The sequence below is a fragment of the Dama dama genome, chromosome 30 (assembly GCF_033118175.1).
Source record: "Dama dama isolate Ldn47 chromosome 30, ASM3311817v1, whole genome shotgun sequence".
Lineage (NCBI taxonomy): Eukaryota > Metazoa > Chordata > Mammalia > Artiodactyla > Cervidae > Dama > Dama dama.
In genome coordinates this window covers 22786261-22803903 of record NC_083710.1, presented here as the reverse complement: position 1 = coordinate 22803903, position 17643 = coordinate 22786261, and the positions used below count along the sequence as shown (strand labels likewise).

At 39.8% G+C, this 17643-nt stretch overlaps 1 protein-coding gene across 6 annotated transcripts in view; it reads left to right on the top strand.

Moving 5' to 3' along the window:
• The window catches only part of CAB39L (calcium binding protein 39 like), an 89586-nt gene extending 72320 nt beyond the window's left edge, over positions 1-17266 (top strand). For all 6 annotated transcript variants that reach the window (XM_061133788.1, XM_061133787.1, XM_061133785.1 and 3 more), the window contains 2 exons: positions 6528-6671; positions 15341-17266. In XM_061133788.1, the coding sequence (XP_060989771.1) occupies positions 6528-6671; positions 15341-15520 (324 nt within the window). In that variant the 3' untranslated portion in view covers positions 15521-17266. The remainder of the gene's footprint in view (positions 1-6527; positions 6672-15340) is intronic.
• Positions 17267-17643: the final 377 nt, after the last annotated feature.

Sequence of the window (17643 nt, the reverse complement as noted above, 5' to 3'; positions counted from 1 at the left end):
TTTCATTCCAATTGCAAAGAAGGGCAATGCCAAAGAATGTTCAAACTACCGCACAATTGCACTCGTCTCACAAGCTAGTAAAGTAATGCTCAAAATTCTCCAAGCCAGGCTTCAACAGTATGTGAACCATGAACTTCCAGGTGTTCAAGCCAGATTTAGAAAAGGCAGAGGAACCAGAGACCAAATTGCCAATATCCGTTAGATCATTGAAAAAGCAAGAGAGTTCTAGAAAAACATCTACTTCTGCTTTATTGACTATGCCAAAGCCTTTGACTGTGTGGATTACAACAAACTGTGGAAAATTCTTAAAGAGATGGGAATACCAGACCACTTACCTCCCTCCTGAGAAATCTGTATGCAGGTCAAGAAGCAACAGTTAGAACTGGAAATGTCACAACAGACTGGTTCCAAATAGGGAAAGGAGTGTGTCAAGGCTATATACTGTCACCCTGCTTATGAAGAGTACATCATGCAAAATGCCGGGCTGGATGAAGCACAAGTTGGAATCAAGATTGCCAGGAGAAATATCAATAACCTCAGATGTACAGATGACACCACTCTTATGGCAGAAAGCAAAGAACTAAAGAGCCTCTTGATGAAAGTGAAAGAGGAGAGTGAAAAAGTAGGCTTAAAACTCAGCATTCAGAAAACTAAGATCATGGCATCCAGTCCCATCACTTCATGGCAAATAGATGGGGAAACAATGGAAACAGTGAGAGACTTTATTTTTGGAGGGGCTCCAAAATCATTGCAGATGAAATTGAAAGAAGCATACTCCTTGGGAGAAAAGCTATGACCAACCTAGACAACATATTAAAAAGCAGAGACATTACTTTGCCAACAAAGGTCCATCTAGTCAAAGCTATGGTTTTTCCAGTAGTCGTGTATGGATGTGAGAGTTGGACTGTGAAGAAAGCTGAGCGCCAAAGAATTGATGCTTTTGAACTGTGGTGTTGAAGAAGACTCTTGAGAGCCCTTTGGACTGCAAGGAGATCCAACCAGTCCATCCTAAAGGAAATCAGTCCTGAATATTCACGGGAAGGACTGATGCTGAAGCTGAAACTCCCATACTTTGGCCACCTGATGCGAAGAACTGACTCCTTGGAAAAGACCCTGATGCTGGAAAAGATTAAAGGCAGGAGGAGAAGGGGATGATGGAGGATGAGATAGTTGGGTAGGGTCACCGACTCAACGGACGTAAGTTTGGGCTAGCTTCGGGAGTTGGTGAGGGACAGGGAGGCCTGGCGTGCTGCAGTCCATGAGGATGCAGAGCTGGACGTGACTGAGTGACTGAACTGAACTGGGTTTGATCCCTGGGTCAGTAAGACCCCCTGGAGAAGGAAATGGCACCCCACTCCAGTGTTCTTGCCTGGGAAATCCCATGGACAGAGGAGCCTGGTGGGCTATACTCCGTGGGGCCGCAAAGAGCTGGACACGACTGAGTGACTGATCATACACACCTGCGTGTGTGAGTTAGACTTTTTCCTACCAGGATGCATTGCTTTTAAAAATCCAAGCCTGTTCACCCAGTAGATGTATGATTAGTACAACCCGTAATACACATTTGGTGGGTAGCAAAGATGAGAAAGACACATTTCTTACCACCCAGCTCTCCACCATCCAGCTTCTCTTCCTCTTTATACATGGTTCTGCAGCTGGAGATGTAACACTGTTCCCAGTGACCCTGGCAAAGAGAACCTGACTTTGTACAGTGTCTGGTATGGAAAGTCTCCTTTAAACTCTCCCCTTTTCGGGACTTCCCTTGCTGTCCAGTGGTTAAGACTTTGCCTTGCAATGCAGGTGGTGCAGGTTCGATCCCTGGGTCAGAGAACTAGTTCCCACATGCTGCAACTAAATATCCTGCATGCTGCATGAAAAGACCTGGCACAACAAACAAATGCATTAAAAAAAAAAAAAGCTCTTCCCTTTCAAACTGACTGTTAACCTACTTATTTACAGTTGCCCTGGCCCACTCATAAGGCCTCTTTCTTGTTCATTATTAGTCTACCCACACATACTACATGAGCCACTGTTCCTGCCTAAAATCATTTACAGTTGACTTTCTCACAAATATTTGACTTACAACGTGGTAGAACCGAGCACTGGTTAGACATTAAAAAGCACTAGTAAAATGCATATAAGGCATATCAAGAATGCAAAAATTGTTCAAACCATTATTGAAGATGTCCTTTTTGAATGCTAGATACTAGGCAGAGGTATTGCTTAGATGGTCTTGTATCACTCCATTCATGGAATGAGCTCCTTAAATATTGTTTGCTCTTTTCTTCAACCAAAGAGCATGTTTCTGGGGAATTCCCCCATGCGCTGGTGGGTTTTCCTTTGGGAAATTAGATCTGTGGTAGCAGGTGTCCTGTTTTGATGTAACAATGTTTATATCTCTGGATTCTGTATTATTTTACACATAGATGTTTTATAATTTTAGAAAACAAGAGAGGTTAGATTATTGTAAGAGTGTATTTATTCACAGTACTCTGTAATTAATAGACTGAAAACTAGGCTATTTTCTGATTCCAAAGTATTTGCTACCTGCTGCTTATTGTTAATCATATTCTAAATTTTTTGAACTATCTTGTGGTGTTTAGATTCCTGGTGTCAATAAGAAGTAATTAACAGAGAAATTCCTTTCACTCATGTGACACAACTTAGGAATTTATTTCTTCTTCAGAAGCCTGGTATTTAATTACTAGCAGGAAAGATTATAATTCAAAAGAAGCTTGGTGGAATTTTGGATTTGGGGATGGTTCTGGTCAATTTCATTAAAATATAAAGTTATTTTTTTTTAAAGCTTTCATTATTTCTGCATATGGTACTTGGTTTCACTGTGTGCTATTAAGCCTGTAACATGAAATTTAAAGAAGCAGAAATATGAATTTTTTGTCACTTACTTAATACAGTATTTCTTTATAATGCTTTCTATTATTATGAAAGGCAACACTTTTTTATTGTCAGTATAAATGAATAGACTAATATCTAATGACTAAAAGAGTCAGTGTTTTTGGCCAAGTGGTTTAACACAATTGCTTGCTTCTGAAAAGTAGTGAAATTATATAAGGAGGATAGATTGATAGAATTTATATGTAGGCATCCCCATGTAATAAAAATTCAAGTGACTTTATCTGAACTTCACTCATAAATGTCACTGCAATAAGTATTTATTGAATGTGTGTGTGCACAAATTTTAAATTTTTTAAATGAAATTTCTCTGTGGTCAAAAGACCTTTTGCTATGTGTAGGAGTATATGATATATGTGTATATATTATACATATTATATTTAAGTAAATATGTATCTACATAGAATCTATAGTTACATAGAAGCTATATATACATGTATGTGTATGTGTGTGAGTGTGTGTGTTCTCAATGGCTTCAGTTGTGTCTGACTCTCTGTGACCCCATAGACTGTGGCCCGCCAGGCTCCTCTGTCCATGGAATTCTCCAGCAAGAATACTAGAGTGGGTTGCCATTCCCTCTCCAGAGGATCTTCCCAACCCAGGGATGGAACCTGTATCTCCTGCACTGCAGGCAGATTCTTCACCACTGAGACACCAGGGAAGCCCACATGTGTGGGTATATGTGCAGATAAATATATATGTATGTATATCTGTATATATATCTTTAGAAGCTTCTTGTCAGTTTAACAACCTAGAATAATTTTTTGAGAGTCTTGGAGCCGTCCCCCTGGAATGTGAACATCTAGGAAGATAGCACTCCTGCCTCTCCATCACAGGAGAATTTAACCTTGGGCCTGCTCTCCAAGCTGTAACCATTTGCTTGTCAGAGCGATAAGAAAAGATTTATGATCCTCTTCATTAGTTGGATAAAAGCAGCTAGGTAAAACAAATGGCTGCTTCCATGGCCGGGTGAATTCAGAGTGGGCTATGAAAGTGTGCTGTCAAGTCCTCTTATAGGGGAAAGAAAAGAAAGTGAAGTCACTCAGTCGTGTCTGACTCTTTGTGACCCCATGGACGTTATGTAGCCTGCCAGGCTCCTCTGTCCATGGGATTTTCCAGGCAAGAATACTGGAGTGGGTTGCCATTTCCTTCTCCAGGGGAATCTTCCCAACCCAGGGATTGAACTCAGGTCTCCTGAATTGCAGGCAGACTCTTTACTGTCTGAGCTACCAGGGGAGGTCTCTTATAGGGGAGTGACCAGTTATCTTTCACCTTGAGACTATAAGTATGTGCTGGATTATAACTGTTTGCCTGTATAAATGAGGCAGGATTGTATGCCTTTGTAATATCTTCTGTGTAGAGTACCTATAGTGTCATGCTCTGGATACACGTATTCAGTAATAAAACTGCTGCCTTTCTTTTCTACACTCTGTGGAGAGGATTCTGTGTTGTTTGGACTTTATTTCCCCCACAGTATCCACACACCTCACACAGGTTGTCAATGCTACTGACGTGAGCAGGATTTGACACATGGCCTTGTGAAGCTTGTATTCTAAAAAAGTTTACCAGTAACTCTGTTCTGCAAAGCAGAATAAGTACAACTAGGAAAAAGGAAAGAGCCCAAAGGCAGGAGAGGAGACTCAGCTGAGGAGAAAAGTTGAGGTTGAGCTATAGAAACAGAAGGTAGAATGTTGGTTATAGGGTGAGGGGCAGGGGGATGGGAGTTGTGGGTCAGAGCTTCTGGTTATAAGATGAATGAATTCTGAAGATCTAATGTACAGCATGATGGCTATAGTTATTAATGCTGTATTGTAGGACTTTCCTGATGGTCCAGTGGTCAGGACCCCAAGTTTTCAATGCAAGGGGTGCAGGTTCCATCCCTGGCAAGGAACTGTGATCTCACATGCTACACTCTGCAGCCAAAAAACAAAAAATTCATAGTAATGTTGTAGTGTATGCTCGAAAGTTGCCGAGAGTAGATCTTAACTAGTCTCACCACAAAAAGAGGAAAAGGTAACTACACAAGGTGATGGATGTGTTAATTAAATTGATTGTGGTAAATATTTCACAGTATGTACTCGTATCAAGTCTTCATGATGTACACTTTAAATGTATACAGTTTTGTCAGTTACACCTCGCTAAAGCTGGGGGGAGATTGGAGCAAGGGGAGTGAAGCCACAGAAGCAGAAGAATAAGAAAAAATAAGTGAGGTAGTGGAGGGAGGCATGGAGTAGCAATGAGTCCAGTCACAGTGGGTTTTGTTTTGGGTTTTAAAAAAAATATTTTTATTTGTTTATTTGGCTGCACTGAGTCTTGGTTTTGCTGCCACTATGGTGAAAATAAAAGTTCAGCTTTTTCCTGCCAGAGGGTCTTCAACTATTCTCGCTTTTGGCATTTTTATTTTGCTTTGAAGTGTCTTAGTCTGTTTGGGCTGCTGTAACAAAAATACCGTAGACTGGGTGGCTTAAAGGACACACATTTATTTCTCACAGTGTGGATGCTAGGAGGTCTGAGATCAAGGGGCCAGCAGCAGGAAACCTCCCTGGGGCCTCTTGTGGAGGAGCACCAAACCCATACGTGGGGGCTCCACCCTCACGTCCTGTTGACCTGCCAAGGCCCCACCTCTAATACCACTGCACTGGGGATTATGATGTCAACATATAGATTTACAGGGACAAAAACCTGCAGTTCACAACATGGAGCAATGCTGCACTTTAGGATTTATTGTCCCCAGAAAATGTTCTGTTTTACTTTTTGATAAAAACTTGCTGTACATATTAAATTTCATATGGACTCAGGGCCAATGAATTTTTTTTTTTCTGGCTCTGTATCAGATTTTGTCATAAAATTTAGGGAGAAGATAAGAGTCACTTAATATAGTCTGTTTTTCCAGTAAACTACCAAAGTGTATTTATTCAGATAAGGGAAGTATCATTGTTGGGTCAGTTTTATTATTCTTATCCTATCTCAGTGCCTAAGGAGCAATAAATACATTCGTGAGAATCACATTAAAGCAAGGGACAAAAATTATAAATTAATTTCTGGCTAACTCTCGATGAGAGCTGCAGAGAGAGCTTTGTTTTGTCTGCACTGGGTCTTTGTTGCTGCGTGAGCTTTCTCTAGTTGTGGTGAGTGGGGGCTGCTCTCTAGTTGCGGTAGGCGGCCTTCTCAATGCGGTGGCTTCTCTTGTTGCAGAGCACAGGCTCTAAGCTGTGAGGACATAGTTACCCCTGCACACGTGGGATCTTCCCGCACCAAGGATGGACCCCGTGTCCCCTGCTTTGCAAGGTGGATCCTTAACCACTGGACCACCAGGGAAGCCTGAAAGAGCTTTTCTTAAAGCTGCAACAATGACTGGCATTAAAAAAAAACAACAAAAGACTCAAATGCATTAAGCACTGACTTTAGCAAGACTGTATGAAAAGTTTAAAAATAACAAGGATAACTACAGCTTCCATGTCTGTGCTTTAAGATGCACTTAAGGACTCTGATTTTTTTTTTTTTTTCATGTCAATATTCCTAACTTACATTTTGTTTTCTGGTGAGAAAGGAGTGGGATATATTTTGAATAAGAGGACTCTCAGATTCTACTTTGATTTTGTGTTTTTCTGTAGCTGCTAGGTGAACTGATCCTGGACCGGCACAACTTTGCCATCATGACCAAGTACATCAGCAAGCCAGAGAACCTCAAACTGACGATGAACCTCCTCCGGGATAAAAGCCCCAACATCCAGTTTGAAGCCTTTCACGTCTTTAAGGTAAACAGCACTCTGCAGAAATAATGTGGGCATTCCCTTTCCAGTTTCAAATGGCGAAATCCCTATTTTGGACCTTCCATTTGACTCGAGAGAACATGAACTAGGCAGTCTCTCGGTTTTGCATGACTTAGTTGAAATTCTAGAGTTATTTGAATGGATGCCCATTTATTTCAAAAAGATTTGCTGATGAATCTATATCTCGAAATATTTGCATCTTTTTCAGTAAGAAAATAGGTGGATACTGTTTCCCAGAAGTTACTAAGATAATCAGTGATTGAGCTAAAACCCAAACCCTGAGTGTCAGAATTTGAAAGTTTCACTTCTGCCTTAAATGTTCCTTTGAACTTTAAATGAAACTGAAAGAAATACAGTGTACTAACTCTTATTCCTTGCTTAGAAATATTTTAATGCATTTTGAAAGAAAACTAAAAAAAAAAACAAAAAAAACTAGTCTATATAATACCTGCTTTTTCGAATATTTTTTCTGTGATGTAAGAGTAATAAAATCATCTCCTAGAAACTTGAAGCAGTAGATTTGTTTAAAAGTAGAGTAGGGGCTTCCCTGGTGGTCCAGTGGGTCAGAATCCACCTGCCAATGCAGGGGACGTGGGTTTGACCCCAGGTCGGGAAGATCTCACATGCCGTGGAGCAGCTAAGCCTGTGCACCAGAACTGCTGAAGCCAGGACGGCCTAGAGCTCGTGCTCCACAAAAGGAGAAGCCACTGCAATGTGTTTGAGAAGTCCGAGTACCGCAATAGAGAGTAGCCCCAGCTCGCTGCAACTTGCAAAAGCCTGTGCACCGCAATGAAGACACAGCACACCCCAAAATAAATAAATAAATAAATTTTAAAAGAGTGAAAAGAAAGTGATGTCCCTCAGTCGTGTCCAACTCTTTGTGACCCCATGGACTGTAGCCTACCAAGCTCCTCCATCCATGGGATTTTCCAGGTGAGAGTACTGCAGTGGATTGCCATTTCCTTCTCCAGAGGATCTTCCCAACCCAGGGATCGAACCTGGCTCTCCTGCATTGGAGGCAGACGCTTTACTGTCTGAGCCACCAGGGAAGTCAAATCTTTTTTTTTTTTTTTTTTAAAGTAGGGTAGGTGAGAGAAATCTAATCTATAATCCACTAACCCTGACTTAACTCTTGTAAAGATTTTAGTAAATTTTATTTTCCTGTGCACATATGTAAAGGTTTTTTTCTGCAGCTGAATTCACATTGTACACAGTATTGATACACTAATTTTATCACTTAATGCTATACCATATGTGAACACTAATTCATTGTTGTTATATATAGCTTTTTAAAAGAGTCAATAGTTTTATTGGTATCATAGTTTTTCACTGAGTATATTTACTCTAGTTTACTTAAATATCCCCATGTTGTTTATAGTTAGGCTGTTTTCAATTTGTAGCTACCATGAGCATTTTATGTATCAAGCTAATTTGTTTCCATTCTTAGGATTATTTTCTTAGGATCAGTACCTAGAATAGAATTAAGGGTTGAGAGAGTTCCAACCTCTTTTTTTTTTTTTAATCTTTGTAAGGTATATTCTGTGATTGACACAGCAGTTTTTAATGTATGTAATTGTTGCTTTGAAAGGTAAAAAAAAAATTTAGTCCATCTTTCAGGCCACCAGATCTTTATTGTGCAAAAAACCACTAGAGCCATTCAAATCCCATATTAATTTATAAATTCTACTTAATTGCATTCAGAATCCTAGCAGTGCCTTTTCTGGAACTTGACTAGCTGATTCTAAAATTTGTATGATAGAGCAATGGCCTGGGATTATCTGTGACAATTTTCAAAGAAAACAAGGTAGAGAAATCCACCCTACTATATATTAAAATTTCCTCTGGATTTATCATAAATGGAAATAATACTGTATTGGCATGGAGATAGATAAAGAGAGCAACAAAACAGAGTAAGGCCCAGAAGTGAGCCTGTGCAAATGTGAAAATTTGATGTTTGGTAGTGGAGAAATTATAAATCAGTAAAGGAAGGGTTACTGTTAATAAATGTTTCTCAGTTCAGTTCTGTCCCTCAGTCATGTCGGACTCTTGCGACCCCATGGGCTGCAGCATGCCAGGCTTCCCTGTCCATCACCAACTCCTAGAACTTACTCAAACTCATGTCCATTGAGTTGGTGATGCCATCCAACCATCTCATCCTCTGTCATCCCCTTTTCCTGCCTTCAATCTTTCCCAGCATCAGGGTTTTTTCAAATGAATCAGTTCTTCGCATCCGGTGGCCAAAGTGTTGGAGTTGCAGCTTCAGCATCAGTCCTTCCAATGAATATTCAGGACTGATTTCCTTTATGATTGACTGGGTTGATCTTTTTTCAGTCCAAGGGACTCTCAAGAGTCTTCTCCAACACCACAGTTCAAAAGCATCAATTCTTCCGTGCTTAGCTTTCTTTATGGTCCAACTCTCACATCCATACATGACTACTGGAAAAGCCATAGCTTTGACTAGATGGACCTTTGTTGGCAAAGTAATGTCTCTGCTTTTTAGTATGCTGTCTAGGTTGGTCATAGCTTTTCTTCCAAGGAAAAAGTGTTTTTTAATTTCATGGCTGCAGCCGCCATCTGCAGTGATTTTGGAGCCCCCCAAAATAAAGTCTGTCACTGTTTCCATTGTTTCCCCATCTATTTGCCATGAAGTGATGGGACCAGATGCCATGATCTTAGTTTTCTGAATGTTGAGTTTTAAGCCAACTTTTTCACTCTGCTCTTTCACTTTCATCAAGAGACTCTTTAGTTCTTCTTTGCTTTCTGCCATAAGGGTGGTGTCATCTGCAACTTGTGCTTCATCCAGCCCAGCATTTCTCATGATGTACTCTTCCTATAAGTTAAATAGGCAGGGTGACAATATACAGCCTTGATGTACTCCTTTTCCTATTTGGAACCAGTCTGTTGTTCCATGTCCAGTTCTAACTGTTGCTTCCTGACCTGCATACAGATTTCTTAGGAGGCAGGTCAGGTGGTCTGGTATTCCCATCTGTTTAAGAATCTTCCACAGTTTGTTGTGATCCACACAGTCAAAGTCTTTGGTGTAGTCAATAAAGCAGAAGTAGATGTTTTTCTGGAACTCTCTTGCTTTTTTGATGATCCAACAGATGTTGGCAATTTGGTCTCTGGTTCCTCTGCCTTTTCTAAATCTGACTTGAACATCTGGAAGTTCATGGTTCACATACTGTTGAAGCCTGGCTTGGAGAATTGAGCATTACTTCACTAGAGTGTGAGATGAGTGCAGTTGTGCGGTAGTTTGAGCATTCTTTGGCATTGCCTTTCTTTGGGATTGGAATGAAAACTGACCTTTTCCAGTCCTGTGGCCAATGCTGAGTTTTCCAAATTTGCTGGCATATTGAGTGCAGCACTTTAACAGCATCATCTTTTAGGATTTGAAACAACTCAACTGGAATTCCATCATGTCCACTAGCTTTGTTCATAGTGATGCTTCCTAAGGCCCACTTGGCTTCACATTCCAGGATGTCTGGCTCTTAGGCAACTGATCACACTATTGTGGTTATCTGGGTCATGAAGATCTTTTTTGTGTAGTTCTTCTGTGTATGGTTTTAGGATAAGGGATTATTAATATAGAAAACTCCCATCCACTATTTTCAGAAATAAATTACCAGTAGAGATCTACACTTGAAAACCGTAACATCTTTTAACTTTTAAAAGAGAAAATAAACTTTTTATGATGCTGGGGAAGGAAGAATTTTTAAAAAGAGTTTGATATCACAAAGCATAAAAGGAAATAATGTTTGACATGTAAATTTGACACCTATTTGAAAAGACATCATAAACAAAGTGAGAGAACAGGACAGAATGTGACACATAGAGTTGACAAATAGTTTAGAAAAAGGCAAAAATTAAATAGAAAAATGGGCAAAGGATACAAGTTGGTGACTTACAATTGAGGAAACCTGTTTTTGTTGTTGTTTGTTGTTTAGTCACTCAGTTGTGTTCGACACTGTGACCCCACGGGCTGCAGCCCGCCAGGCTCCTGTGTTCGTGGGATTTCCCAGGCAAGAATACTGGAGTAGGTTGCCCTTTCCTTCTCCAGGGGAAACCTGATTGGCCAACAAATAAGTAAAGATGCTCATCGCAGTGGCAATCATGGAAATGGCCATTAAAATATCAATGAGATGTCACATAACATTTTTAATATTGCCAAAAATGTTTAGGTCTGACAATATCAAATTGTGGTAAGGTTAGGGTGCAGTTGGTTTTTACACTGTCAATTAGTACTAATACAAGCACTTGGGAGAGCAGTTTAGCAAAATAAAGTACTGAAAGTGTCCGTACTCTTCATCCCTCAATCTCATTTCCTGGGACATCTTGCTCACTGGCATAAGGAATTATGTACCAAAATGTTTATTGCACATTTTTAGCATGTTGCAAAATGAAAAAAATAAAAGGGTATCTGCAGAAATCTAGGACAATGAATAATGATATATTCATAGAATAGCATATAGTAATGGGTTAAAATTAATAGAGTTATATGGGATCAATATAGGCAAATCTCAGAAACATTGAGTGGGATTAAGCAAATATTAAAAGGATTTTCTTTATTTAAAGTTTAAAAACATGAAAAACTATACTATGTATAGATTCATTTGTATGTAGTTGGGGTCTAAAAACCTGCATGGAAATGATAAATACCAAATTCAGGATAGCAGTCACCTCACAGGAGGAAGAATGACATCAGGAAAGAGAATAACATCAACAAGTGTCTAATGGTCTTTAATTTTATCTGTAATGTATTTTATTCAGATTCTGAAGGCACATGTGGCAAAAATGATAGAGTGATGGTGGGAACTTGAAATCTGCAGTGTTACTACTGTGCTCGTCTCTGTTTATATTATTTCATAAGGAAGAAGCACAAAGTGGGTGGAATAAAAATAGGCTCTTGTAGGACAGGAAAGTGCCTGCACGGTATAAAATGACAGACCCTCTTAAGATCCTTCCTTTTTGACTGAGGAAATTACAGAAGGCTTGCCATTGTTTTGTCATTCCAGCTCCCACAGAGTTTTACTATGCCATCCTAGATGAAAACATGCTTCATATAATTTTGTTCCAAAATGTAGTATTACAGAAGTATTCAGTGGGTGGCAAAATAGAAATAACCTACTTCCATCCTCTGAGGTCAGAATTTGGATCGTCTCAGTATTGGACAGAGTAGGTACATTTCAAAATAGCTGGCCCCTTGTTTACTTGCTTGTGTATAAACTGGATGTACCCTGGGCCCTGACTTTGTTCCTTCCACTGAAGTGCCCACTGAATTGTTTACTTGCCAAAAATAATATTTTGTTATTTAGAAAAATAAAGTTATTTTTCACAGTTTTTTTTTTTCAGTTTTTTCACAGTTCTTCATTAATAGCCTCGTTCCCCAAATACCTTCCATAAGATACAGCAAATGTGGTCTAAAAATGTCTTCACCAGATTATAAATGGCCAGTCTTCATTAGCTTGCTTGAATCGTTCAAGGACCTGAATGAGATGCCTCTGCTATTGACAGACAAGATTGTGTGATGGGAAAGGACTGGCCGGAACTCAGGAGACCTGGGTGTTTGTTGTGGCTCAGTTGCCATCAGTGACTTTGGGCAAATCCATTTGGATCTGTTTCTTCACTTGCAAAATGTTAAATTAAAAAAGTTAAAGTTAGGGACTTGCCTGGTGGTCCAGTGACTGAGACTGCATGCTCCCAGTGCCCTGGGCCCGGGTTCGATCCCTGGTCGGGGAACTAGATCCCATATGCTTCAACTAAGAGTTCACATGCCACAACTAAAGAACTAAAGGTCCCGCATGCCACAGCAAAAGTCAAAGATACCACAAAGACCCAGCACAGCCAATTAATGAAAAAAAATTATGTTTCAAGTTACAGTTAGATTAAAATGAAAAAAATCTGGACAAGGTGGAAGGGAGGCTCAAGAGGGTGTGGATGGATGGGTGTATTTATACACAGAGCTGATTCATCATACTGTGCAGTAGAAATAACAAAACATTGTAAAGCAATTATACTCCAAGAAAAAATAAATAAATAAACATGCAGTATTTTTTTTTTAAGTGTAATTCCAGGATACTAGGTTCAGGAGACCTTTGTCTCTATGAGCCTCCCTCTTCCAGAGATGCGCCCAATGTGAATTTAGGAATCCACCATGAGCTGGTATCTCTTTCCTTTCCCTGTTAGCCTCCTTGATGGCAGAGGACCAGACTGCCACTTTCTACTAAGCCATGTAGAGGATGGGGGTGGTCAGTGCCTTTCAGCTCACCACTCTGAGAGCTGCTGGAACTTGAGCATATGTGGTGTGTGAGTGAGAAGTCGCTTCAGCCGTGTCCGACTCTTTGCGACGCTATGGACTGTAGTCCCAGGCTCCTCTGTCCATGGGATTCTCTGGGCAAGAATACAGGTGTGAGTTGCCATGCCCTCCTCCAGGGGATCTTGTGGACCCAGGGATTGAACCCCTGTCTCCTGCTTTCCTGCCTTGGCAGGTGGGTTCCTTACCGCTAGCACCACCCGGGAAGCCCAGTTTTGTCTCAGTTATTACATTTAGCCATATGTACAGAAAAAAATGGGCTTCCCGGGTGGCTCTGCAGTAGAGAATCTGCCTGTCAGTACAGGGGACATGGGTTCGATCCCTGGGTTGGGGACATACTCTGGAGGAATAAGTGGCAACCCACTCCAGTATTCTTGCTTGGAGAATCCCATGGACAGAAGAGCCTGGTGGGCTACAGTCCATGGAGTCGCAGAGTTGGACATGACTGAGCAACTGAGCATGCAGCAAGCACTAGTCTGGTTGCAGTCTTCATTTGTGTTTCCTAGTGACCTAATGATGTCGAACTTTTTTTCACATGCATATTGATAATTTATATATTATCTTCGGGGAAATGTCCACTCAAGTCCTTTGCCCCTTTTTAAAAAGGGTTGTGTGTATTTTTGTTGTTGCATTGGAAGAATTCTTTATATCGTCTGGATAATAGACACTGGTCATATATGCGATTTGTACATATTTTCTAACATTCTTTGTGTTGTCTTTTCACTCTCTTGATAGTATCCTTTGATGCACAAATGTTTTAAATTTTGATGAAGTTCACTTTACCCATTTTTTTCTTTTCTTGCTCATGCTTTTGATGTAGCTATGAAACCACTGTTAAATCCAAGGTCATGAAGATGTACCCCTATATTATCCTCTAAAAGTTTTATTAGCTCTTATATTTAGGTCTTTGATCAATTTTGAGTTAATTTCTGTTTATGGTGTGAAATAAGGGTCCAACTTAATTTTTTTTTGGTTTAATTTTTTTTTTTTTTTTTGCATGTGGATTTTCAGCTGTTGAGTGTTTGCTTTTTTAAAATTATTATGAAAAGGTATTGGAGTTTGTCAAATACTTTTTCTGCATGAGTTAAAATGATCTTATGGTTTTCTTTCAATGTACTCATGTGTCATATTGACTTCCTAGAGCTGCTTTAACGAAGTACCATAGGCTAAGTGTTCTAAAACAACAGAAAGTCATTGTCTCTGCATTCTGTCAACTGAAAGTCCAAAATCAAGGTGTCAGCAAGCTTGTTTCCTTTTGGAGCTTTCAGGGAAAATCTGTGCCTCTCTCCTAGCTTCTGGTGGTTGCCAACAGTCCTTGGCACTCCTTGCCTTATAGATGCATAACCCCAGTCTCTGTCTCCGTCTTTTTTGCTTTTCTTTTTAATTGAAGTTTATTCATTGTGTCTGAAGTAAAACTGATTTTGCAGCATTCCTGTCTGTCTCCATCTTCACATGGCATTTTCCTCTGCATATGTCTGTGTGTTTCTGTGTCCAAAATTTCCTCTTCCTCTAAGGATACTGGTATTAATAGTGGGATTCAGGCCCAGCCTAGCCCAGTATGAACTCTCTTAATTTGATCACATCTCTGCTTCCAAATAAGGTCATATTCACGGGTACCGAGGGTTAGGGCTTGAACATTCATCTTTTAAGAGTATGCAGTTCAGTCCAGTACATGTGGTGTACGACATTGATTGATTTCATTATGTTGAGCCATGCTTGTATTTCTGGGGTAAATCCCACTTGGTCATAGTGTGTAATCCTTTTAATATTATTCTGGACTTCATTTGCTTGTCTTTTGTTGAGGATTTTTGTATCTTCATTCATAAAGGATATTGGTCTGTAGTTTTCTTGTGATAGTCTTGTCTGGCTTTGGTAACAGGGTAATGCTAACCTCATATAACGAGTTAGGAATTATTCCCTTTTCTTTTATTTTCTGGAAGAATTTGAAGTAGATTGCTGTTGAGTTTTCTTTCAAAATGTGTAGAATTTACTGTGAAATCATCTGGTTCTGTCTGGACTTTTGTTGAGAGGTTTTTGGTTCCTGATTCAACCTCCTTATAGAAATAAAAGATCATAAGAGAATACTACAAATAATTGTACATCAATAAATTAGGTAACCTAGATGAAATGGACAAATTCCAAGGAACATACAATCCACTAAAGAAGAAAGAGAAAATGTGATTCATGGACTCTCATGTCACTCACACCATGATTTTCTTCCAAAAGGGAGTAAAATCTCGGGCTTTCTGTGTTTAATAACTCAAGTAACAGATGAGACCCAGGCGGGACCCATGTTTTCCAGGTGTGCATTCCTTGTCCTAGGCGTTTGTTTCTCGTGTTTCAGGTGTTTGTGGCCAGTCCTCACAAAACACAGCCTATTGTGGAGATTCTCCTGAAAAACCAACCCAAACTCATCGAGTTTCTGAGCAACTTCCAAAAAGAAAGAACCGACGATGAGCAGTTCACCGATGAGAAGAACTACCTGATTAAACAGATTCGTGACTTGAAGAAAGTGGCCCCTTGAAGTCCCACCGAGTTTCCTGCCACCGTCACCATCTCATTTATTCAGTTTGTATGAGAAGTGTCATTTCAAAAAGTAGCCATTCCTGGGAAGGCTGTGGACGTGCCTGTTTTTTCTCAATCTGTCATTCAGGGTAGATGGAATATAATCTTTTGAATGAAAAAAAATTAATTTAGAATAATATATTCATTCTAACCTGTGATTATTTATATGAAATCAGAGCCATTGTATTGGAAAATTGATAAAAGCAACTTTAACCCTTTCTTAATGAAAGGCAGCAAGGCTGTGGGCTTACAGATGAGCCCTCAGTCACCACGAGCCACCAAGTAGTGGGAACTCGAAGGATGGATGTCACCCAGTCCTCAAAGAGGGTTAAATTCTCAGAGGAGATTTGGGAGTTGGGGCAAGATGCACAAAACTGTTTTTCCCATCTGCAGTTGGACCCACAAATTTCTTAAGGCACTAAGAAAATAAGATCCATATTTTCAGCCATTACATATTCTATTCCCTGCCCACATCTTTTAACCGTAATCATTCATTCTTAACTTCCTAGGAAACCGATACCCTCCTTTCTGCTTATGACCCCACATTCTATCTCGATGAATCTCCTCTGTACACCTGACTCATGGTACAAATGCACGCGTGCACGCGTGCACACACACACACACACACACACATACACACACACCCTACTCTGACCAGGTTAGCATGGAACCAACTAGGTGTAAACAGGATGGTCTAACAAGGATCACAGGCATGGAGGACCCACCGGGGTAGGACCAGCTCACTTGAAAACTTGTACCAGATGGTTAAGAACACAGCTCTAGCAGAAGTAATTGCTGTTTCACAGACTTCTATAGGGTTAGTGAATATTTGGAATATTTCATTCATACTTCTTAATTTGGGAAAGAAGTTTTGTGGTGAAAGTGTTTTTCAGAGTAAGAATTATTGCATCGAGATGCCTAGTGTGTGCAAAACCACAGGTCCAGAGGGTCACACAGGGCTTTAGACTACTTATACATAAGGGAACACTGCAGTTGGAAGGACAAATGATTACATGCATGAAACATCCTCAAAGGACTGAAAAAATTTTCACTCTAATTTCTAATCTGTCATTGTAATTTCACATCAGATTCTTCACTGAAAAAGTTTCTGTAAAAATGTTGTTCTCAAATACTCTCTTGCATACTAGGATGATTTAGGAATTAATTTGTGTTTTTTTTTAAATAAAGGTCACGGTTTGTTTTCAGACATAAGTGTACAAAATAGAATTTTAAAGCTATATTTACAAGACATTAAAGGTACAATTGTTAGTTCTCTATTTTTTTTTTAATGATTCTGTTTCCAGATCATGAATTGGTACCTTCCAGAGGAATCTTCACTTTTTATAATGTAGGGTACTGTGTTTTTGAACCAGATATTTCTCCAACCGGAGAGGAGAAGATCCCTCTCCAGGATCCATGCTCTTGTAGATTTAGCATCTGAAGCATCGCCTGGCGTGGCTTCATCCTTCTTGGCTACGTTTACCCCTGCCCCCAGGCCCAGCGATGAATTCTGAGGCAGATGCGGGAGCTTCTTGTAGCGGCACTGACCAGTGCTGGACCGTCTGATGGCCTTCAGTCTTGCATCACTGAGGTCAGATTATTTTTATAACATTCCCTGACAGTCCAGAGTCTCTTCGAATCTGACTTTTCTGGTTTTGTTTGTTTAAAAGAGATGAGTGAAAATAAAATAAAATAAAATAAAAGAGATGAGTGTAAATATTTTAAAGAAAGAAAGAAGGCACAGCAATGACTATTGGAAATTTATTTCGTTGCTTAAATACTGTCCCACACATCATGGGACACGTGCTTTCAAGTGGAAAGCAAAACCTTGTTAGAATTCTTTTTTTGATAAGTAAAACATTTTATTTCCTCTGAGCTTGAATTAGCTCTTTCCTAGCAAACCCCTGTAATAAATGAAGTAGCTGGGGTTTTGCTGTGATACAAATTTGTAAACTATTAGCGTGAGAAAGAGGGAGCCAAAAGCTCACAGCTAAAGCACGTTTGCATAAAAGTCACTGTACATATTGTGAGATTTGAGTTTCAAAAAGGTCATATTTAGTAAGTCATTTTAAAAGCACACAT